This window comes from Phaeoacremonium minimum (genome assembly GCF_000392275.1).
Source record: "Phaeoacremonium minimum UCRPA7 unplaced genomic scaffold PA7_03_scaffold_509, whole genome shotgun sequence".
In the NCBI taxonomy this organism is placed as follows: domain Eukaryota; kingdom Fungi; phylum Ascomycota; class Sordariomycetes; order Togniniales; family Togniniaceae; genus Phaeoacremonium; species Phaeoacremonium minimum.
In genome coordinates this window covers 256,324-280,328 of record NW_006921411.1, presented here as the reverse complement: position 1 = coordinate 280,328, position 24,005 = coordinate 256,324, and the positions used below count along the sequence as shown (strand labels likewise).

The 24,005-nt window shown below is 50.8% G+C and overlaps 4 protein-coding genes across 4 annotated transcripts; 1 reads left to right on the top strand and 3 right to left on the bottom strand.

Annotated features, from left to right (window-relative positions):
- Window positions 1–285: 285 nt before the first annotated feature.
- Window positions 286–1,176, bottom strand: UCRPA7_7318 (putative telomere silencing protein; the record flags this gene model as incomplete). The annotated part of the gene is made up of 1 exon (XM_007919850.1): window positions 286–1,176. The coding sequence occupies one exon, from the start codon at window positions 1,174–1,176 to the stop codon at window positions 286–288; it is 891 nt and encodes a 296-aa protein (XP_007918041.1).
- A 7,014-nt stretch (window positions 1,177–8,190) lies between these two features.
- UCRPA7_7317 (putative wsc domain-containing protein) lies at window positions 8,191–9,597 on the top strand (the record flags this gene model as incomplete). The annotated part of the gene is made up of 3 exons (XM_007919849.1): window positions 8,191–8,405; window positions 8,462–8,922; window positions 8,978–9,597. 3 exons carry the CDS (start codon window positions 8,191–8,193, stop codon window positions 9,595–9,597), a joined length of 1,296 nt encoding a protein of 431 aa, XP_007918040.1.
- Window positions 9,598–10,005: 408 nt separating this feature from the next.
- On the bottom strand, window positions 10,006–12,479 carry UCRPA7_7316 (putative alpha-l-rhamnosidase protein; the record flags this gene model as incomplete). Its single annotated transcript, XM_007919848.1, has 2 exons — window positions 10,006–11,882; window positions 12,476–12,479. 2 exons carry the CDS (start codon window positions 12,477–12,479, stop codon window positions 10,006–10,008), a joined length of 1,881 nt encoding a protein of 626 aa, XP_007918039.1.
- A 368-nt stretch (window positions 12,480–12,847) lies between these two features.
- Window positions 12,848–14,165, bottom strand: UCRPA7_7315 (putative smr domain-containing protein; the record flags this gene model as incomplete). The annotated part of the gene is made up of 2 exons (XM_007919847.1): window positions 12,848–14,041; window positions 14,106–14,165. 2 exons carry the CDS (start codon window positions 14,163–14,165, stop codon window positions 12,848–12,850), a joined length of 1,254 nt encoding a protein of 417 aa, XP_007918038.1.
- Window positions 14,166–24,005: the final 9,840 nt, after the last annotated feature.

Below are 24,005 nucleotides of genomic sequence, written 5' to 3'. Positions count from 1 at the left end.
CGTCGTCCTCACGCCGCTGGCCATCATGCCCTCCATTATGTTGGCCATAGTCGTAATATTCCTGACCGCCCTGCTGCCCATACCCCTCGTTGGCATGGTATCCACCATTCTGATGAGAAGGAGAGCCGCCATCATTGCGTTGCCGATCATGCCCGTGCTCATAGTCATATATCTCAGAATCATCGACATAATCAACACTTCCTTCATGTTGACCAGAGTCGCCATATTGGTTGGTGGACTAGCATCAGATTAGCATCATAGACAACACCTCACGGAGTGGGAGGATCATACTCGATGGTACTCAAAGTTATAGTGGTCGATGTTGCTTTGAGATTGTTGTTGTTGTTGTTGCTGCTGCTGCATTTGCTGTTCCAAGTATGCTTGTTCCTGCTCCTTGCGCTTGCGCTCCTCGTCTTGCCGCTTCTGCGCCGGAGAGGTTGGGACCTGGATTTGCGGGTGCATCGCTTGGATTTTAGCCAGGTATGAGTACATGAAATTGCTGAGCAGAACCTGGCTGAGAAGGTTGCGCTTTGGGTTGGCAAGTTTGATGTGGGCCATGCGGTAGATAGCACGTTCCTCCAGGATGGGGAACCGAGTATAGGGAAAGTCGACATCTGGTCGGAGCGTCCGTGCTGGAGGATCAGGCGAGAGAGCTCTCTGGCTCTTCCTGTTTGAAGACTCCTTGTCGGTCTTCTTCTTGGAGCCGCCGAAAAAGGATCCAAAGAAGCCATCCTTCTCCTTCTTGGAGTCGCTTGACTTGCGGCTGCTCTCCTTTCTCCTTTCCTCGTGCAGCTTATTGTCGATGCTCTCTCTGTCCAAAAGAAGGCTCTCACGGCCCTTTGCCACCACAGTGTCAATAGAACTCTGTATGACATCGAGACGAGCGTTTTCGTGTGATTTGTCCACGACTTTGCCCTTGGCCTTCTTTGACGGATCTTCTTTCTCCTTTTCTTTCTCTTTCTCCTTGTCCCTTTCCTTTTCCTTGTCTTTTTTCTTCTTGTCCTTGTCGTCGCTCTTGAACCATTTCCAGCCGCTCGAAAGCTTGCTTGAATCAGACTCCTCACCTTTCGACTTCCTGTCGCCTCTCCTCTCCTCGCCAGAGAAGGTGGGAATAAATGTCAAGCTATCAGTGCGCGTGGATCCGCTGCCAGGAAGTGGTGATGGATGATTAGCCATATCATTCAAGAAGGAAGCCTGCGTAGGAGAAGTCTCAGGAGCTGGCTGCGATGGTGGGGGTGAAGTTTGGGTTGGTCTGCCTAATGATGGGCGTTTACTTGACCGAGGTGGGGGTTGGTCAGGCTGGAATGGTTGTTGTGCCTGCTGAGGCTGGGGCTGCTGTTGTTGCTGCTGTTGAGAAAGGAGTTGGGCCGCAGCTTTTTGTGACGATGACCTCTGAGGGAAAGGTCTTGAGGGAGGTGCTTCTTGTTCATCGTTCGGAGGTGTCTCAATAATCTGTGGTATAGTAGAAGCTGCAGATGAAGTTCTGATTGGGAGTTGCTGTTGAGACATGTTGGATGTCGATGCCGAGAGACTCTCTGCGGTTTCTTCCGGGGCAACCGTTGGGGGAGATGTCGTAGAGGGAGCGTCGCGAGTGAAGCCCTGTTGCCTTCTTACAGACCTAGTCGGTCGTGAATAGTTTTCTGCCACGGGCTCTGACTGCACCCGAGTCAAACCATGACCTGGAGGTGCGTCGACTTTAGGGGGAGGGGCTGCTTCATCCGAATCTTTCTCTGCCTGCCTCTGAGCAACACGCTTTGAGAATGGAACACGGTCACCTCTCAGACTGCCCCCCTTTCGGTAGGTTGTGCGGGTGGAACGCCGCAGGCCCATGCCTGGAGCCACAGGAAGTATTGGCATATCGTCAGGTGTTGCACTTTCCAAAGTTTGTGCATCATGCGCCAACTTCTGCACAGCTTTTGTAGGGTCCTTGACCAGCTCGTTCAAGCTCAGCTCTGGCGTAGCGTGCCCATTTACCGACTCTTTCCGCTCAAGTCTTTCCGCACCGTCGACGTAGCCGTCCGCACCATGACCACCCGCATTATCTATTTGCCTGGACAACATGGACTTCTTCCGCCGAAGACTCCCAGAATCATTCCTCTGCAAACCGTCAACAGAGAGCATAGATTCTCCAGATCTCCTCTTCATCGAGTTGACCCTATTTTCCAGAAAATTCTTGAATTGATCTGGGGCAAGTTCAGGGTGCACATTTGCAGGCACCCACAACAGCCGGGAAACATCAGTCTCGTCATCGTCGCCGGTTGGAGCTATGGAGGGCATGGCCATCAGAGACATGCCCTGGAATGGCAGTAGATCAGGATCACTGGTGTTTCCAACATCCATGGACATGCGCCGAAGCGCCTGCAGGTTGCTCAACTCCTGGGCAATGTCATTGGGATTATCGATGTTCGTTAAGGGGAAATGGGAGCCGTTAGCATCTGCTGCCTGGACATCGCGTAGTGATAATGTCGGGGAAAGCGGAGAGATGGGCGCTATTGGTGAGAGAGGTCCGTTCTCATAAGAAGAACTCCTTTGACTCGACATCCGCGCCGGTAATGTGTGCGACTTCTTAATGGTGCCACCACCACTACCACCACCGCCACCACTGTTATTCCCATTAGGATTCGATGGTGTCGCCAGCGTTACGCCGGTCTTGTCAGAGGTCGAGCGAAAAAGGGGTCGACGGGGATCGTCGCCATATTCTGCATTTTGTTGCTGCTTGTTCAGTTGCTCGCCCCCATATGGAGAGGCAATGAAGCTCAACGGTCGGCTCCGGTGGTCGTGGTCGAGACGGTGGTCAGGCGCAGCATCTTCATCATCGGAGCCGTACAAGGTGCCGATGGCCTCGGTGACGTGGTGACTGGGGTCGGATATTGACAGCTGGCTACCATGGCCGCGTCGACTTGCAAAACTGCCGCCGACATCGCGGGGTCGGGATGAGGTCTGCAGCACAGAAGCTTGTTAGTCAGGGGTTTGGGTCGAGCCGGTGCTTCGAAGGCGGTACTCTGTCTGCCACGAAGGGATGTAGGTAAGAGGAGGAGAGCAAAGGAGAGTAAGAAAAATAGGTCAGTCCATCTGTACAATGCACCGGCGGCCGTGAGGCAAGTTGGTGCTACTATAGAAGGTCGCGCGGTAGCCAGGGAGTGGCGCGAACATGTGGATCTACACGCACCATCATCTAGAAAGCAGTAGGGGGCCTCGATGCAGGCCAACGCCGGCGGTTTCCCCTTTCTTGCGTACGTCGGTCGAGCGAGGACGGTGAGAAAGCTGTTGCGGAACTATCATGGGCAAGGAATCGGGGCAAGGAAAAGGAGTCGTGACGAATCTCCTCCGACAACAGCGCAGGACCGGTCCGTCCGTACCGTGGGAGCGACGTGAAAGGATACTATGTAACAATTTGAAAGAGGATATTGAACAACGAGGTGACACCTCCCCGAGCGGCGGTCGGTCGGTTGATCAGCCAGGTCCCCTTGTCACATCGGCATCGGGTGATCGGAGTAGGACAGCGGGTTCGACGCTGTTTGAGTCGTCGGTGTCGGTGTCGGTGTTGGTAGACGCTGGGCGGCGAATGACAAGGACGCTAACCGTGTCGGCAGAGGACTGGACACTAGACACAGGGCCAGTACCGCGCGTTCGTCTGCGATGGCGAGGGCACGGCCAACGGAGGGTATTGCGGCGGTCGAGGAGTCGGTCGTCTGGCCAGTCAGCCGGTCAGTCCTGCGTGTATATGGCGAGTTGGTCGAGTTCGAGGGGACGACGACGGTCGGGGGTTGCAACGTCAAGATGGTGTTTTCTCCTCTAATCCATTATTAGAGCGCCTCGCTTGCCTGGGACAACTGGGGGGCGATAGACCGTTGCATTAGCGCAATCAAATGGACGGCCAGGGTCACGTGTCACCCCCATTTTTCCCCCCAGAAGTGGGCATGATGGAAGGCGTTGAAATGCAGTTGTTAATGGAGCGCTGGGCCGCACCCGCTCTACCTTACTGTGCGCTACCTATCTTATTAACGCTGATTCTGGTGCTTCTGTCATTTACCTACTAATTTAATGCTATATTTTTTAACTTAGCTTCAGTTTCCCCTTATTATAGAGAATTAGCTTCTTTCCCGCAGGTGATGACATTATGCATGAAATGGCAGGAGATACCCCCGAGGAAAGAGCTACCGGTCGAGTCTACTACGTAGTACTATACCACACCTACACACCTTGGAATATCCTCCCGCGCGGCACCAGGAAGATTGACTCGGCGACAAGACCACCTTATCTACCATTCTGCTGGTCGATTGAGATGCCAGATTACCATTCCAATCCATGACAGACCCATCGCACAAGATGTAGCCCCCTTTTGTACCTTGCCTAACTCTCTGTCTTACCTGATCTGACTTGTTGATTTACGCGGCTCATCAAGACAGCAGCCAGGAAGGCAGCATTGTGAATGATATACCCCGAGAGAGCAAGCATCTTACGCGAGACTACCTACGTAAGGCAGGCAGGAACCTGGCTGCCGGATGACACTATCCCTTCTGCCTCACCTTTCCTGCCTACTGGCCGGTTTGGGGACAGGGCAGCTCGTCGCCAACAATGAGCCTATCACAGTCAGTCGGAGGGCGGTTCCAGTTGCTTGATCTTCTGTTACCCCATTCGATCTTCTCTTCCCAATGCGCGCTTACGTACAAAGGGAGTCGAAGCTTTATCAGGCACTCGGAAGGCCAGCCGGAGGATACTACCTTTTCACTCAACTAACACAGCAGGAGCAAGAGACTCAAGCCTGTTTTTGAGGCATCCTGCTGCTGTTGCTGGCTCGTCCTGGTTGTGCGCACGCAATGCTTGTCGAATGTGGCGGCGGGACGTCATACCATGCAGAAGCTCTGCTATTTTCGATGTCATGATTGACTGACGTGCCGGGCTGCTGCTCATGCGAATGGCAGGCTGGCGAGCTGCAAGCTGGCAGGCAAGGACATTGGGAAGACAACCACCCCCCGGGAAACCCCCAAGCCCAGACCGCCAGAAGCCGCCAAACCTCTGCGAACCCCTCAAGCCCCTCCTTTACCCAACTGCGTGGCTGCTGCAAGCCGTCTCGATCGACTAGGGGGATTGAGGGGGATCCTCGTCTGCCGTCATCCATCCAGCCGTACTGCGCATGCGAGTGCACCGTCAAGGCAAGGCCTGTATTCCTGCCCGCAGCTGTCAGCGTCTGGGCTCCCACGGCGTACAGCTTTCCATCCATTACCCCCTCTCCCACGTGCGGATGCCGGCCGTCGAGAGACAGGATGGAACAGCGATTGAACGGTGATCGGACGAACCTTCTCTTGTTGCTCTCAAAAGTCTCGGGTCTATCAATCAAAGACTTTACAAAATACCAATCACACGCAGAGCAATAGGAGCACTTTGATGCTCCCGCATGCTACCGCTGCCGTCCCCGCCAGAAACGGGTCCGTTCGACCCCTGTCTTTAATGCTCGATTCGGCAGTCCTCATTTTAAAATTTGGGCTGCTGGAGCATTTAAGCCGCCCCCTTGTGGGCTTCGTGGCTCGCTGGCGCCCACTCCTGTGGCTTCTTCCAAGCGCCGTCGCTGGCCTAGTGATTGATAAGAAAACAACCAGCTACTAGTCCGTCCAAGGCGCGAGACTCCCAAAAACTCGATCTTTCTGGTCTAGACTAGACAGCAGGACGACCTCTCAAAATGGACAAGCAGATCGTGCCTTTGACAGCTTTCTACAGAAAGTTCTAGCAAGCTCTCAAGGCAATGATAAGAGCCTGCAAGTAGTCGAGCGTGGCCAAAGTTACTCAAGATGCTTAAGTGCTCAAGCGCTCCAGCTCCGTCCAAAGTGGAAAGGCCAGCTTTGCCATACCTTCCCCACGTTTTCTCTGTCCTCCGTCACACGACAGACAGGCGTGAAGTATGTGTTACGTATGGCTTGAGTTTCTTTGCACATCGGGATTTAGCCTATGGATTCTCCCGTGAGAAGTGACTTCACATTCCCATTATTTAAGTTAATACCAGTCAAGTGGCATTGTCGCCATGAACTCTGGAGGACCTTTGCGATCGAGTCATTATTCGAAGGGTGCTGTCCATGTCGTTTTTCGCAGCAACCTAAAGACACCTGAGGATTTCATCATCTGAGGACGGCCTCTGACCTGTGGTCATCGAACAGATGGTGCCTCAATTTATTTGATCAGATTCGGCCCAGATCACTCTATCCAATACACGATAATATACAGACTTAAGACGTAATACTATTGTCTCTCTTCACAGTCACTAAGTTAACACAGTAAAACCTTCTCATCAATCGTCCTCTTTCTGATACTTATTTGTAGGGTTTTCTAACAGGAATATCTTCTATAGTAGTAAGTCCTGAGGTCTCTAATAGCTCGTAAAGAGGCTCTAAGAATAGTAATAGCAATATAAGGATACGCTGGCAATTATGAAGAAGTATGTAGTGATAAGAGCCTCATGCTACCACCTTCCATAAGAATAAGCTTTAGGGCTCCTGCCAGTCGTGAAGATACCACCACAGTCTCGAGACCGTTAACCATGTACAGCGTTAGCTCTGACGGCACCACCAGTCGTAGCCTCAACCTCCTTAACAGCTACTAAGTCCTCGGCAGTAAGCCTCAACGCTCACAGACAGCCTCGGGTACTATGTGGAAGCCATGCTGAATCGGCAGTCAAATCTGTTTATGCTGTGATGCTAGAGAGTTATACCAACCGTAAACCTTATCTACCTGATAACTCTAGGTGAGCTGACGGCCTCTTCACATTAACTATAGCCATGGCCTCCATGAACTCTATCCATCATACTCCATTCAGGAAAAATTCTCAGGCCCATTGAGTCACCCCATTCTGGCTTGCCTGTCGGGAACGGGTCCCCATCCATGTACATAAAGGACAATGGTACCTGCACGAAGCTCATGCCATCTGCCATTTCATCAGACTTCCTTCATCAAGACTTCTTATCGCTGTCGCCGACATTCGAATCAGATCTTATCAGCCCTTGCAGCTCAAGAGACCACCGCGCTCCTGCTGTCACCACACCCACAGACATCGCGGCCGCAACATGTAAGTCCTGTTAGTTAAGCCATACGACACACATCAGTTTGCTTCACACTTCACAAGACAATAAGGCTCCATGTCAATACGAGACTGATACCATCGAGTGATGCGTTGTCTTGGGAAATTTCGGGGTGCATAGGCTCGACGTGTGCTGCACATAAGACCAAGTGGTGACTATAGGAGCTTTGCAAGTGGGCGAAGTGGCTCTACAACCGAGTGGATGAGTTGAGCTTTTATTGTCTGCTGCAGCGGCCAATGGACGGATCGTTGGTATGGTGAAGGATCGAGACCAGTGTTTCCACCGACAATACGTTCCGAAATGTCGGGACCAAGCCATATCGCAAAAGAGACAAATTCCATCTTACTTTGCCAGGATATTCCCTTTCTGCACCAGATCTCCCCTCTCCCCCTGCGTCGGGGCTCCCGGGGCTCCGTCACAGCGGATCCGGTCTAGAACCCTTCACATCTAAGCTTGAAAGATGGTCCAGGATATTTTAGTGCGGACGCGTGTGTGATTCGCACGTGTTTTTCGTTTGTTTTGCAGGCTGAGTGTCTTACTATCATCGAGGTAGTCTGTTTTCGCTGCCAATAGTGCATCTATTCAGCACTTGCCCGGGCAAATTTATGCATGGCCTTAATGCAGCGCTACCGCCTGCCTAGTGAGCATCAGCCTCTACAAGTAGCCAACCACGGCACTCGGCCAGCCACTAGCCTCCCGTACCTTACATGATGGCCTGTGTCCAAGTCAAGAGACACTCCCGCTTAGATGTTCACGATGCATCACCGTGGCGGCTGCCGGACCAGAATCTAGGGACTATCCAGTCACTGTTCCGGGCACTAGGGCAACTGAGGATGAGCTGAAAGCCAGTGCTCGTTAGGAGATGTCGATAGTCTCACAGACTTGAGCGCGCGTCTCCTGGGCTCAACCTGGGACGATGCCGTTGTTACAGGTAACGGGGCGGGAGGAGGTGAGAGATATAAAGATGGCCAGTTCTCTGTCATGAGGCACATGCCCTTTCCCTTGCTTCGTTCAGCAGCCTTTGGTTCCTGTCACTCTTTTAACTGGTCGCTCATTTTTCGATCATTCAGTCACTCATTCAAGTCAATTTCAGTTGTTGAAGCAAAATCCATCATACACCATGTCTATGAAGTCTGCTCTTAAGGGCTCAGCCCTCGCCTTGTTCGCTGCCTCTGTGGTTGAGGCCTCTCCTTTGGAGGCCCGGGCTTGCAACGGAAACAACCTGCTGAACCGCTTCAGAGATGCCCGCTACACCAGCCAGGCTATCGCCTTCTGCGAGACTTACATCCACTCAGTCGTCTACTCGACTGTTACCGTTACCACCGACGCAGCGGCGTAAGTATAACTCGTCTTCTGTATCAACTAGACTTCAAACTCACAACTAGATATAGCATCCCCACGAGCCTGGACATGCCCCCTTTTTCCACCGTCTACCCCTCTCCCCTGATCACCACCTCGTATGAGCCTGCCAAGCTGTCCAGCGCCTGCAGCTGCATCAACGTCCCGCTCATCACCCAGCCAGTGACCACCTATGTCACTCCCGTCATCACTAGCACTTCTACCTCTTCCTCTTCGTCTTATTCTTCGTCTTCGTCTTCGCCTTCCTCTTCCTCCACTGAGGATGCGGGCACTACCTCCACCAGCTCTGAGGTCACCACTTCTTCCTCCACTGAGGCTGCGGGCACTACTTCCACCAGCTCTGAGATCACCACTTCTTCCTTCACTGAGGCTGCGGGCACTACTTCTACCAGCTCTGAGATCACCACTTCTTCCTTCACTGAGGCTGCTACTAGCACCTCATCTGAGACCACTACTTCAACGAGCTCCACGGCTGCCACTTCCACCACTGCCGGTAAGTTGATTTGATCACTCCTACTCGGTCTCACCTGCTAATATTTCGTTTGTAGCTCCCACCGGACCCTCTTCTCTCGGCTGCTGGAGCGAGCCTGCCTCTGGCCGTGCTCTGTCTGAGCGGTACTGGAATTCCGACATGACCGTCGGGCTTTGCGCTTCTCTCTGCGATGGCTATACCTTCTACGGCGTTGAGTATGGTTCTGAGTGCTACTGCGGCAATGAGCTTGCTTCGGACGCCTTCCCCGTTGACTCTAGCCTCTGCGATGCTAGATGCTCTGGCAACTCCGCTGAGATTTGCGGTGGACGCATGCTACTGAGCCTGTACGAGAACGGCGACTCGGGTGTCCTGCCCACCCCCGGCGGCCCCTTCGACTTTGAGTACGTCGGCTGCTACTCCGAGCCCGACGGCTCCAAGCTCCTGACCACCTCGTATGCCTCCTCCAAGATGACCCACGAGATGTGCTTCTACCTATGCGGCAACCTCGGCTACACCTATGCTGGTCTCGAGTACGGCCAGGAGTGCTGGTGCGGCAACAACTTTGATGACCTAACCCCGCCCCTGGCCGACGACAGGTGCAGCATGCCCTGCGCTGGTGACGCCACCGAGACCTGCGGCAACGGCAACACCCTGCAGCTGTACGCCCAATCCACTCGCCAGATTTCTCGCAACTAGACGATTTCTTCTTGGTGATATTTTCTTTATTTTACTACATAATAGAAGGTTTGCCGGCGAAATAGGGGGTTTAATAAAAGGGATCATGACTTGGGTTCACGAGGGAATGCACAGATGTCCTTAGATATATGGACCCATGCTCCTATAATATAATTCACTGTATATATTTACGTTGTTCTCTGCTATGTGACTATCACTTTTGAACGCCACTATATGAGGCTTAATGGAGCTGGCTTATGGCGGTCAAGCCCTGAAAGAAGCAAGAGCTGGCGTTCAGCCGCATCTGCCATTGCAGGTGTTTCATGTCGGCACTTAGAGTGACTCGAGGAGCGTTTGGCTGAGACATGTGGAAAGTGGTGGCGGCATGTGTTAGACAACGGTCTATTGCGTCTCTTCTATCCTTCTTTCTCACGCATCGCTCACTACGATGCTGTGAGTCCCGCCGATCGTCTGCACTACAACGAGATCGGACACCGCTTGGCTTCGGCGATACCATTTTGTACATGCCACTTTGCCGTCCAACACAACCTTAGGCTTCTTTCCTTGTGTAGTCACCGGGAGTATCAGCTGTCCCGAGGTATCACTAGGCGTTACAACAGCCGCTTCGTACTTCTCCTCTCCCTTACTCCAGCTCGCCTGGAACTTACCGAGGGCCGTCATGAAGCCTCCCTCTACCTTCTTCAAGTCTCCGAACTGCGGCGCGAATTGCCAGGTAGACCCTACCGGACCAGTGACGGCCAGCCCCAGCACAAACTCCGTCAGGGCACTTGTTGGGCCCGCAGACCATCCGTGGGCGTGGGACACGTAACTGGGATCATTGCCATAGCCCCTATTCCACCGATACCCAAACGTCCCGTTAGTCAGGTATCCTTCTATGACAGTGCTCCCTGTCCCATTCGGATGGTTCAGGTACCAGCCCCAACTCCGCCGGATCAGCTCCAGTGCCCTGCCCGTCTGCCCTGCTATTAGATGTGCTTGTATCTCAAAGCTCGAGATGAACGGGCTGACGTTTCCTGGCAGCTCAGGGGCCTCCGCCCCAATCGGCGTCCAGTTGTCCGTCAGACGCGAAGATATGCTCTGCGCCAGTGCCGAGTCGGCATCCACCACGCCGAAGAGAACGGCCATCGAGTTGGCGTCCTGCGGGTGCAGCGTCGTCGCCGTGGCATTGTCCTTGAAGGCGCCGTACGCGCCATCCAGACAGAGCGAGAGCGTCGCGTTCTTCAGGACGGCCGCCTGCTGTGTCCAGTTCGCAGCCAGCCCGCTCGAGTCGCCCACCCACCCGGCGAGGTCTGCGCCCGTCACCAGCGTCCGGTAGAGAATCATCTGCGCCTCGCTCATATTGTATCCCGTCTGCCACCGCGCCCAGTCGCGCGTGCCGGTGACGTTGAGTAGACCGTTGGGTTGGAGCAGGCTGAACATGTAGTTCATCGCTTTGAGGTATTTCTCCCAGTTCTGGGCGAGGAAGGCCGTGTCGTTCGTGTAAAGCAGGTAGTTGTATGTGCCAATCATGGTCCACATGTGATACGTGTCGCTGTCCTGCTGCAACAGAGGGGGTCCTGCCTCTGGGAATGAGCCGTCCGCGTTCTGGTAGTCGTACATGACCTGCAGGGCATTCTTGACAGAGTCCAGATCACCGATCGAGACAAATGACGATGGGACCGCAATCCCCATGTCTCCTGGCCACACGGCGCGGTCGCGCTTGGCCCCGTCGACGATGATGGTGTGGCCTGAACCCAAGGTTCCGTTGTTTGCCCATCCGGTTGTAAGTCCTGGTTTGGCGGCTCGACCCGTGTTGACAGGGACAGTATTCGTCTGCAGCGTGTAAGCTCCACTGTACCAGATCTTGTTGAGCGTCTCATCGTCACAGTGGAAGTAGCCTTGGTAAGCTCTGAGATTGGACCAGGTAGGTTGGAAGCCGAGCTCCAGAGAGATTTCTGTGATAGAGACGGATGCGTCTTGTGCCATAAGGAAAAGTGTCAGGTAGCGGAAACCGCCCCTGAGCTTTTCGTCTGGCATGACATAGACGACATCGCCGGCATGCGTGAAATTGGAGTAGATCGCACCGTCTTTTCCTTTCTGCGACCCGTTCGAGTCATCAGACCACTCTCCAACCCAATTCTTTGCTTCTGTGAACGCAACGCCGAGTGAGCCCGGTCCGCTGCCGCTGACGGCATATTTGATCGTCGCGATGCCGCCAACCTCCAGACCGAAATCGAAGACCAGGCTTGATCCATTGCTCTGAAGCTTGGCCGCGCGCGGCCATGACGATATTACCTCTCCACTCTCTGTTGACAAGATTGATTTTGGCGAGACCGTTCGTGAAGGGGGTGCATAAATGTACGAGTCCCAATCTCCGGGAAACGCTGCCTCCGTAATATCGCTACAAGGAGTGTCTCGCCAGCACGTCTGGCTCAGCACTAAGCCAGCTGGCACAAGCAGTACCCTCAAGAAGAAGGACAATCGAGCCATGACTTCAGCGACAGCACACGGAAAACGAGATCGACTTACCGCCAAGCCTGTGGAGCTTACATGCCATGCCATATATCTGCGCCATGTTTAGCCACCCCAGTCATTTCCATATGGCCAATGTATGGCAGACGGAACGCGCCTCGCATTGGGATTGCTCGGCGTATTCAAAGCCCCGAAGACAAAATTACCCGGACCCAGCTGCAGGGTGTCTGTGGTGTTACAGCGGGCGCGAGGTGGAGATGTCGCAGATCGCATGCGGAGATGTGGACAATGCGGGGAAGCAGTTGCGGAGGAGCTCGTCCTGAGCTTGCCCGTTGATGACTGCATATTAGTGATGCTTATCCCATGGCAAGAATAAGTTCGAAGGCCTTGACAGTTTAGATAATCATCATGGACGTGGTGTGAATACTCATAATCTTCCGTGAAGTTGGCGTTCGAGATCGATAAATGTTCGGCAGGGATATAGAAGAGTATGCTTTAACATAGCTGTTAATTTTCATACAGCTGTTGATATGGAAACGTCTGGAGCTTAACTCGTCTAGCTTTATATCATACCCTGTGCATAAGGGCATTGAAGTCGTCATGGTATCGTACAATCATATCCTAGCATCCCGTCTATACAACCGATGGACATAATCCAAGTACTCTGAAATCTGGGCCTATATGGCCCGTAAAGCTTCGGAACATGTATTTTTGTTCAACCGACTCCAGACCTTTGCATACTCATGAAGTCTTGAAGGGCGACAGCTATCGTATTGCCCGATTGTAACGTATCATAATATCACTGCTTTCCTGTGACAATGAACTGTCCGGTCTCAGTTCGAACTCTCCAGCCTTCTCTCTTCAAGGCAGCGCCAACTTCCTGACGTAGCCGAGAAACTCCGGTAGCACTGTGAGTGCCGAGCCCGGTGATTACTGTGAAGCCCTCGCGAGCACGCTTTGCCCTGTCTTCACCAAGGCTGCCCCACCACAGCTGAGTTCGCTCGAGAGCGATGCGGACGCCATCGGCCACAGGGACGCCGTGAAGATCAATATGCGCGTTTGAGCTCTGCTCGTCGACTAGGGCATCGTACGTGTCGCTCTCTGCTGCGCGTGCTCTGGCTGCCTGCTCTCGGCCGCGCTCGGCATATACAGCAGCTACTGGTCGGTACAAGGCGTCTGACTTGCCTCGACGGTAAGCTCTCTGCGCGGCAACGAATGACTGGTTGCTGGTTTCCCTTGCGGCGGAAGAGACGCGCTTCAAGTCTCTATATGTCTTTCTATTGGAAGATGAATCTAATCCCTTTAGTGCCGGAGACGTGGCAGTTGATGAAGCGGTTGTGGAAGTTGAAGTGGAAATGTCTGTGATGAGGATTTCTGAGGGTTTGAGCCGGTATCCAACGTCCAGCTTGGTCTTGCCAGCCTTGGTCTTGAGTTCCGAGGCATTTCGCGCTTTCCTGTATACGATCGCATCGTCTGGGCGGAATGCGCCATCGATGCCTCTCGGGCGGAGACCGTTTTCTTCAAGGTACTGGGTGTTGAGGAGCTCCTCGAATGCCTTGTCGAAATCATCTTCGGCTTTCTTGAGTGCATAGCTGATGTCCACAGCTTTGAGGATCGGAAACATGACCATCAGTTCGGCAACCTTCTCGTCATGGTCCAACTTGGACACGTCAATGTCACGAGAAAGGTCGAGCCTCTCAAATTGATCAGAAAGGGGCTCGCTGAAATCGGTCCTGGACGAGTCGTCCGCATGGCGACGCGAGCTCTCGGTGGTCTCTGTGGCTGAGTCTGCTGCTTGTGGTTGCTCGACAAGATCTGATGCTAGAGCATCATAAGCTATGCCACTGTGGTTGAAGCCTGACTGCTCTTCCACGGGCACGTCCTTGGACAGCGACACGAGAACTTCCCGGGCACCATCGAAGTCGTGGGCAAGGTCATAGTCTCCAACAATGGCCAAAATGACAGCCTCATCCAAGATAGAGTGGAACTCATCCTGTTGTCGGTATTGTTAACAATCATCTAACCGTTCCAATGATTGGGTCCCAGTCTTCACTCACGACAAGCTTCTGGGTCAGGTTTTCTGACTCAGGACCAGGTCTTCCAGGGCTGTCCTCCATGACTGCATTATCGAGGAGAACAAGGCTAGAACAAGTGAACTAATAGGCTACAGTTCAGAAGCTCAGACACTCTCGTTTATTTGCAACAGACAACGATATTGAGAGGAGGCTGCGCTTCACTGTCTTGTCTTGTCGCAAAGAAGCCGATTGATGATGCTATCAGTCAGATTGCTGGGGGTTGTCGCGACGAGTGAGACCAGGTCATGGATTATTTTTAGCGGGATTTGGAGGGGTTTGATGGGTGCACACGCACGGACCACCACATCAGCCCAAAGGAGTAAGCGCTCTTGGAATTAGGGACCTCTGACCTAAATAGATACAAAGCATACAAGAGAGGCACAATCATCATGATTCACACATGGATCCGAAGCTTCCCACGTCTCAACAGATCGAACAGCTTCTTCGACTTTAGTCTACTTTCAAAGAGTCCAAACGGGGAGTTCATCTTTTCTTCTTTCCATTTTTTGTATTATTATTATCCACCCCCAAGAAGATAGGCACCTACTGAATAAACGATAAGTCAAATACGCCTTAGTCCAAGCCAATGCCACTACGTCAGACGCCAGTGAGTCTGTGACATCGACAGATTGGCCCGACCTCTTGCAATAACAGCTTATGATTAGATAATGTGACAATACTAACAAGTGTATTAAGGTCTTGAAGCCTGAATGGTCCATAGGTGATGCAGCTCCGACAAAACAGAACATGTGGAAGGGTGACACAAAGCATTTTCTCGGTCAGAAGTGCCGACAGCAATTGGTCGGACAAGCTTGACCAACAACGTCTAATTCTGTATACGATTATGGCTTGGAGAGCTCAGTGGCTTCTAATAATTGCAACTCTACAGTTGTCGGCACTCTCGTCGCGACCTTTTCCTTGGTCGGGCCATATCCTAGCGCTTCTGCAAGAATACCCGACCACCTAGGACGAGGTTCGGGATATTCAGGGTATGAAGCAGGAAATGAGTGGGCTGAGGTGGCCTTCAGACTGCGAAGACACACGTAAGTCTAGGCAACGGTAGCCTTTGCCTCACTTGATATCCCATTCACCGGGGCACATATTTCAGAAGCCCATTAGCAGTGCCTGATCTACACAAAATCTGCCCTCAGTCTCTCATATTTGCATAGCTGAATATATCAAATTCTCAAGTGTAATAAGTTGATCTTATCATGATGTTGTCCCTACACATCTCCTGGCCAATTTATCAACATGATGCTACATTTTCATCGTACTTGATCCGCTGAGGTGCGTAACGTTGTAGGAACACGTCAGGCTCGGGTCGTATCAGGAACCACAAGCCTCGTCGGCTTGAGTCGTCGATGCTTGTCGGATGTATAACTAGCTTAACTGGAAGACTGTAGATTACTTACCTTGGACCAGACAGGACAGCCTGGCTTTATTTTCCTAAGCGAATAAGGTTAGAGTCATGCTTGATATTTTGGGCATCAGGCTACTTAGTGAGACGAAGCGAATCATGCCCGTATCAGGACACCTAGGTTGAACAGCATACCACTCTTTGAGACCGCAACAGCCATACAGAGAGGGGGTTAGGTTGGGTACCCCGCTTCTGGGGTTACGATGTGCAGGCAAACAGTTGAGTAACTTGAGCAATAATTATGTCCACAGCCTTGTCCATCCAAAGCCAGTGGCTGGGTTGGGTCGCACCACGGCGGCCCCACTCTACTGCGGTCCGTTCCTTCGTACCGTGACCTTGCTCGTCGAAGTCCTGAAGGCGTGTATGTAGCTACGAGTTGCCGCACCCGGGGTGGGACTAGTTCTACTTGTGAGGGCCATCTGAACTCGAAAGTGCTGAAAGTTTGTCGGGTCATCAGTTGGCCTCCCTTTTCTCTTCACCTGCCGCCGTCCAACATACGGATATATTTCTTTCTCGCTTGTACTTTAGTTCACACAGCCTTTGATCATCTCGACTGTTATCTGTGGAATGGATATCAGCATGGAGACTTTAAGCATCTCTGACAGCATTACTACAGGAACGCTGGATTATACGCCAGAAGGTTCGATCGACGAGAGCCAGTATGTTCTCCCGCTCCTCATCACATAGCAACTGGAAAATTCCATTCTAAAGATACCAAATTGAATCAGGGATGACGACGCCGACGATATTGTCGCTAGCTGGACTATTGCTATCGACCAATGCCAACACACCCTAAGTGAGCACGACTTTAACAAGCTGCAAAGCTTCTCTACGCCAGAGCTTCTTTTGAATGATATCAGAGGAGGACCCGTTGACAGCCGTAATCTCCTTCGCATTCGGCGTCCCATTCGGACAATGAAGTCCTTTCTCACCTTTTTCGTGGTTACGATGTCCCCTAGAACCTTGAAATCTTCCATCTTCTGGGGTCTAGTCTACCTGCTCGTCGATGTGAGCTTAGATGTGAGCTGACAAGTTCCCGACAAACGATCGGGGTTATACTAATCGGCATCTGAGACAGATGACTGAGATGAACGACAACAAATTGAAAGATGACGTTATCGAGATGCTAGAGAAAGTCACCAGGTCTTTAGAAGAATGCAAGCGAGCTCATCAGAATACCCGGTTTGACGAAGAGTTGAAGCTGATTTTGAATGATGCCTTTATTGCTCTGATTCTATTTTGGGCAGACACGGTCAGCTTCATGCGCAAGTATCCTCATGGTATGTCCTCTGTCAATTATGAGGCCCGACGATTAACGAGTGCCACAGGGAAGGACGCGCAGGGCATGCCCTACGACTATGAACGAGAGATCAAGAAAGTAAACGAGACTTTCGACCACCTGAAAGTGTGTGCTATTATTCCGCAATCCAGCGAACAAAAAGGCTCAGTGGTCCCAAATGCCGTGCCGTTAAGGTCATTACTACCCAAAGACCTATCATTGCCTTGTGGGGGAGCACCATACTATAGCGACGATGATTTCTATGGCAGGCAGGTCGAACTTGATAAAATAAACTCGGCACTGGGTCCGCAAGTAGACAAGAGTAACAAATTGTTCACCATTTGCGGCCTTGCAGGCGTGGGAAAGTCCAAACTAGCCATTGCCTATGCGAAGAAGTACGGCCGCCAATTTGATGTTATACTCTGGATAAAAGCACAGACAGCTCTCTCACTCGGTCAGAGTTTCACTGAGATTGCTATTGAGCTTCGACTTCCAGGAGCGAGTAGTATTTCGGAAGACAATCGGCAGCTTGTCCTGGACTTTCTGAAACATAATAGTTAGTTGTTATTTTGAGGATTATTCACTTCTTTGGGCTCAGGCTGCTGCTGACTCCGTAAAAAGGTGGCAGTTGGCTCATCATATGGGACAACGTTGAGACGCAGGCGTCTGTTGCGCAACATCTCAAAGATTTAACGTGGAACTCAAAATCGGCGTCGATGCTGATAACGACCAGGTACCCCAAAGAACGAGCATTTTTCAGAGCAAGAGGAGAAACCTTGGATCTCGAAAAGTTCACTCTTGCTGATTCGAAGAAGCTTTTTTCGAAATCCTTGGGTCCGGACTACTACCACATCCAAGGAATCCCAGAAGAACTGAAAGCAGCCGAGATGTTACTTAGAAAGGTGGATGGCTTAGCGATCGGTATATGCACAATAGCTACACGAATCGCTTCTCAGGGCCAGTCTATCCAAACTTTCCTCAAACGCTACCGTAAAGGTGAACTAGGGTCGGCCCAAGGCGAGCTAGCTGATTACGATTTAACGATGGAGACGATATGGAGTGAACCCTTCAAAGTCTTAGAGAAGGAAGAGAAAAGAGGGCAAGTTTATAGTTTCAGCTTGCTTGGGATCTTGTCATTCTGTTCTCCGGATTCAATTCCTCGGAGATTATTCATGAGTGAAGACTGCGATAGTCCTCATGGTGCTCCTAACTTCTGCGAAGACTCAGAAAAGTTGAGTTACTTCCAGGCGTCCTTTGATGATTTTCGGGCCTAACCACGTATATTCTTACTAGATACGAGGTGGCAATGGGCTCTCTAAGGAGTCAAGGGTTGATCAACTCGAATCCCGGTTTCGCAGACGTTGCGATACACCGCCTAGTCCAAAGTGCATTCCTCAACAGTCTGACTGACGAGTTAGCCCAGAAGTTCTTTGACCTCACGGTGACTTTAGTCCACCATGCTTTCCCAAAACAAGTCGAGGGCCGGCCACTCCACCTCTATTGGGACAAGTGCCACATGTTCATCCAGCATGGAGTCTGGCTCGCCAACATGTATGCAGATTCTCTGTTGTCAAATAGAAAGCTGCATCCCTCTCAGAAGTTTTCGGAACTACTCTCCAACTGCATCTGGTAAGTAGCCCATCTAAAACAATATGGGTTTGGCAAAAAGAGTTTAGCCTTTTCTAGGTATTTAGTCGAAACCGGGCAACATTCCGAGGTCCAGCGCATTAGCGAAATTGTTTTAAAGGCCGTCGACCCGACCACATATCTTTATGCGCACCTTCATAACTCACTTCTCGTTATGACCTGGTTTCAAAACGACTTGAAGAGTGCCTTTACTCATTCTAATGTGGTTTTGACTGCTCTGAAGCCTCACAGGGAGGAGACTTCTGAGGAATATGTCGGTATTCTCTCCAACCAGGCGAATGTACTGGCCTCAAACAGAGACGACGAGAAAGCCCTCGAGCTTCTCCTCCAGGTAGAAGAGACTCGTAAGAAATTTAATCATCCCGAGAACATTGCTCTCGCTTTCGTACACCTTGGTATTGGCCGCCTACTGTGCCGAATGGGAGACCTCGAAGACGCCGAAGTGAGATTCAATAACGCGCGAGAGATTGTTCGCAGAGAACATGGCGAAAATGGCCAGTATATGCAACAGTAAGTCAAAAGATTTAGAAACAGACCCCGTGCATCGGGGTGTTTCTACCCTTGACACATGCATACCTAGGTATGTCCATGCTAATTGAGCACGATAATCAATTAGTGTCTATTTCGAACTTGGTAATCTTGCAATGAGAAGGGGAAATCTGCAAGAGGCGGAGCGGTGCTACGTGACTGGTCAGGAGATTCAAAGAGAAGAAAACAGATATCACATATTCATCGCTAGCTTCCTGTACAAGCGAGCATGCATCAATATGAAACTTGGCGACCTGAAATCCGCAAAGTAAGATATATATTTCCACCCAATGCCAATTGGTCTGCTGACATCCACCTCTAAAAGCCAACAACTCGAGGATGCGAAAACCCAAGCTGTACAACAGGGTTCAGGAGGAGAAGAAGCAAGAATTTTGCGAAAACTAGCCGAGTTACGTGGATTAGAGGGAACAACGAAAGACTCGTCCGAAATCAAAAACTTTGTATCACGAGCACGCTACCTGAAGGCGAGCGTGGAGGAGAAGTTTGGTATATCACAAGAGAAAGACTCTTCTGAAGAAGACCAATATGAAAAGTTAGTGTGTGTGATATATCGGTAATGAGATTGGCGGATCGGTTCTGTGCGAAACGCACATACTGCCTGGGGAGGCTGCTTGGTTGCACTTGATCTTTTCAGATTACTTTCTTTACTTTACCTTATGGTCTACTTATCCACAGACCTGTCAAGGGAAATTCTACTGCAATGATCCTCAATGCTTGCTGTTCATGCGTGGATGCGTATGTGTGCGTGCGTGTGTGTACTGATCGGCTTATCAATTTTGATCAACAAGACTGGCACTGCTACCTTGTTGCAATAACCTCGGGAAGGGTGCTATGAAACACCTATTAGTTTTGTATATTTTTGAATAACTAGTCCTGATAGTACCGAAGGTTGGAGGGCAGGCCACTCGTATCAGAAATAACTGAGAGGTGCCCCGTTATAACTGAATGTGAACGCATACGTTGCTAGCCTTTTCTGGCCTGTCTTCCGAGTGTCCTTTTCTATTCATTCTGAGCTAAACGACATCCTTATGAGGACCTATAGATCCTTCATGACAACGATGCGGTGGATGAGTTAGAGAGTTCATTCTTCAAAGAGTTCCAGAGACCAAGCGGCAAGAACTGTCCTACTCTAGTTCAATCACAATCGCACCCATCAATTGTGAGGTTTCCCGTGGACTTTGTGTGGTTTACTGGCTGCTTCTTGTTGTATGACGCCTTGATTTAGAGGAGGCTAGGAGGGCGTCGTTTTGGGAAGGTGTTCTCGTACGCACGCAGGAAATTCAACAGCAATTCTTCACCACCAGCAGTCGTAAATGCAACCAAACCAATGGGCCGGCCGTTGTACTTGAGGTACGATAATGGCATTGTCGCGGAGGGGTAGCCTATTGATGGTCAGAATAAAGCTCCCAAGTAACTCAGGTGTCATGAAACTCTACCAGCAGCTGACACCAGCAGGTTTACAGGAGAGTCAGCCGGCGCAATAACGAGATCTACGTCATGATCTTTGAGAGTTTTGTCAATGCCAAGGTCCCGGCCAACTTTACGCGTATGTTTTAGAAGAAAGTCATGCTCTTGATCGGACATTGTCATTGTGGCGGCGTTCTGGAGCTGGTCTTGGTTGTCGTAGCCTGAGTAGAGTTAGTGGAAGCTGGGGACCTATGAGATGAATAGCGACTTGCCTGGTGGCAGCTCCTTGTCTGCGTGGTTCTGGTTGAAATCTATGAGTTCATCTAGATTGCGTACTTGGGAATCTTCAAGGGTTTCGAGGTAAGCCTCAAGTGTGGACTTGAATCGAGCCGCTGAACAAGTTAGATCGTATTTCGGTGACAGTTGAGGAAGAGTTTATTAACTTTGAATATCGTAGAAGCTATGCCGCCCATTCACTTCAAATGCATCGATAGATATAAGTTCTACTTCTTTGAAGGACTTTGCCGTAAGCGCTAGCCTTGCGTAAGCAGCCTGAGTGTCTGTTTTCTGGAGATACTTGTTTAGTAAATCTGCAACGAGGGCTTGCTTTCATTCATCTCACTATCTGCGCCGTAGCCTCTGGCACTGGACGCTGTAGATCAGAGTCAAAAAACCATTTTTCCGGGGGCAGAAAGCCGATTTTGAAATCTCTAAAGTCGCCAACCATCCTTTGGGAGTACGCCTTTTCCTTTTCGCTTCCCTTCGGAGTGACCAAGATGCCCAAAAGGTTGGCCAGATCAGTAGGCGATTTTGCCATCGGGCCCGCGGTATCGAATGAATAAGACAAAGGTATCAAGCCGTCCTGTGGGACCAGGCTCATTGTTGGTCGGAGAGTATATAATGCTGCTCGGGTGCTCGGTGTGATCAAAGACCCCCCAGTGTCCGTTCCGATTGCAAGGGGCGAATACCCTGCGCTGACGCCAACGGCGGAGCCCGTTGATGAGCCAGCGGGTGACTATAGATGTTTTCCAACATTAGTAAGGACTGCGGGACTTCAAGTCTGCCATACTCTTGGCACATAGCGTCTTGAATGAAAAGCATTCACTGGCCGCGACTCACTGAATGCCCAAGGAGATGATCGGTCAAATCAATATCACCGGTAGTGTATGCAGATTGAGCTTGACCGCCCAAAGCCGACCATCCAGCCATGATATTTGAGCCTCTGCAAGAAAGAGTTAGCTACCGTACGGATAAGGAATGAGTAATTGGATGCAGCCGCGTCAGTTGCGTACTTGAAGCCAGCAAGTTCCTAGTGACCTGTACTTTAGATACGATATCATTGCCACGGGCAAGGAAACACTCACCGATAATTGTGTTTTTCCTATGATGATCATTCCTGCCGCAAGAATCTGCCAACTGTTAGGATTTCTCGCATTGAAATTAGACAGGAATAGAACGGGGTTGAAATCGGTAGTCATAGGGCAAAAAGATCAATAATTGCTGACGGCATTTGATCACTTAAGAAAAAAAAGCAGACACAATGGGGGTGTAAACGGCTTGAATGACTAGGGAAACGTATATGCAACAGCTCACTCTTTCTATGATCTCGGCGCTCTTTGACGGCCGCGATGTAAGCAAGGCAAGACTACCGCCGGTCGTGTTCATTCCCAGGTTTGGATGGGTTGCGATATTGTCCTGAAAACTGGTTATCCCGTGCCAAGTAGCATGAGCAGCTCAAGTAAAGGTGAAGAAAACCTTGATGAGGATGGGAATCCCATGAAGGGGCCCGCGCAGGTGGCCATTCTGGCGTTCAAGATCTAGGGTGGCCGCCACTGTCCTGGCTTGTGGATTTCTCTGTAAAACGGCCTTGAGATAATAATCATGCCTGTCAATCTGAGCAAAGCATTTATCAATCAGTTCAACGCTCGTGAGTTCGCCAGCCTTCAAAAGCTGTTGAAGATCTTCGGCGGTTGCAGTCAACAGATCAATCGATCGCCGTGGAGCTCCCAAGGGCCACGAGAATGGCCAGGCTTGTCGAAGGAAATATGCCATGGAGCACATAATGAGCAAAGGGAATATGACGCGACGCAGAATATTGTAAGCCGTATATGGCGGAGATAACATGATCCCTGGAGGGCTCGATTCTCGGTCGCTAGATGGGAACTGGGGAAGTTAGGCGCTATCTTGATTTAAGGTGGTCAGAGTGGGGTATGTAACGGGTGCCAAGCCTCTCTGACTGTCTAATAAGGGTCTTTAAGCTAAGATAAATGAAGTAGCATATTTATGAGCCTAACCTATTCAAGCACTCGTACACGGTGACTCATCTGGCCCATCCAGAGAGACGCGCCTAGTTCGGACTCCATTTTGTCAGGCAGGTAGATTGGCCTGATTGGATATACTATGCAGTAATCTCACAACCTAACGGGAACAGTAAGGCAGCTAGCTACTAGGGGAGGTTAGTCTAGGTAGCCGCCAACTCTCTAAAAAGATGCGAAACACCATCAGCTTCATGTCTCGAGGAGCACATGATGCAATCTTCTATATCTCACCACAAGACGCGAGCGTAGTCCACGTCATCAAGCCACGCTTCCCCATCTGCAAAACAACTGTGCGCACCTGGCAAATCAAGAGGCATGCCATGCTTTCTAAGTATCAAACCCCCTGCTTGCCTTGACAGCATATGCCACTTGTATTGCGCCCTCAATGTTTTGTATAACGCTAAGGATGAGTGACATGGCCCCAACCACCACTACTGCCCAGAAAGTATAGAAGCGCACTGTCGTTGTTAGTATCGTGATTCACGAAACGTTTTCAAGATGGGTATGTCGTCTCACAAAGGTCCCGGCGGTCATTCCACAGCGTCTTCCAGTCGCTCGGGTTCTTGTTGACTACAAATTGCTGAATCTTTAACAGACGTGCTCCCCAAAATGGAAAGTCTTCTGATGACGAGTATTGTGGTGCTACATCTGGTGCTTTGATCTCCTTGTAAGTTGTTTCGTCGCGGCAGTCTTTCCCACACAGTCTCTGTAAGAGCGGATCCTCAACACCTGGAGGAACATTCTGTGCTTTGTAGAAGTTCCTCCACGCCTTCCGCGAACTTTTATCCTGTCCAAAAATGAGTCTGTACGAAAGAAGAACCTCTCGATACATATCAGATGCTGTAAGGTTTCCTGTCTGGAACTGGTCTTGAGAGGCCTGGGATGCCAAGGGTCGGAGGTCGTTATATAGCCACCTGCGCTGTTTTATCAGCTTTCGCTAGCCCAGAAGGTAGGTAGACAACTGTATCGGTATTACCAACCTTGAAAGAAAACGTAGGAATGATACCTGATCATCTTGCTCAAGCGGCTCATTTGACTGACACAATAGTTTACACAACGAGGGGAATCGAAAGATGCGCAACTCGTGGGACTTCTCGTCGAAGTCTAAATGAAGACTGATACAGTCAACGAATACAAGTTTGACACCGGCAACATCATGCAATGTCTGATAGTTCAAGTAACTGACCACGATCTGCTCCAAAAACACATCTTGCTGTCGATTAGGAGGTGGTGCTTGTGTACGAGGCCAAGGAGCTAAATCACCA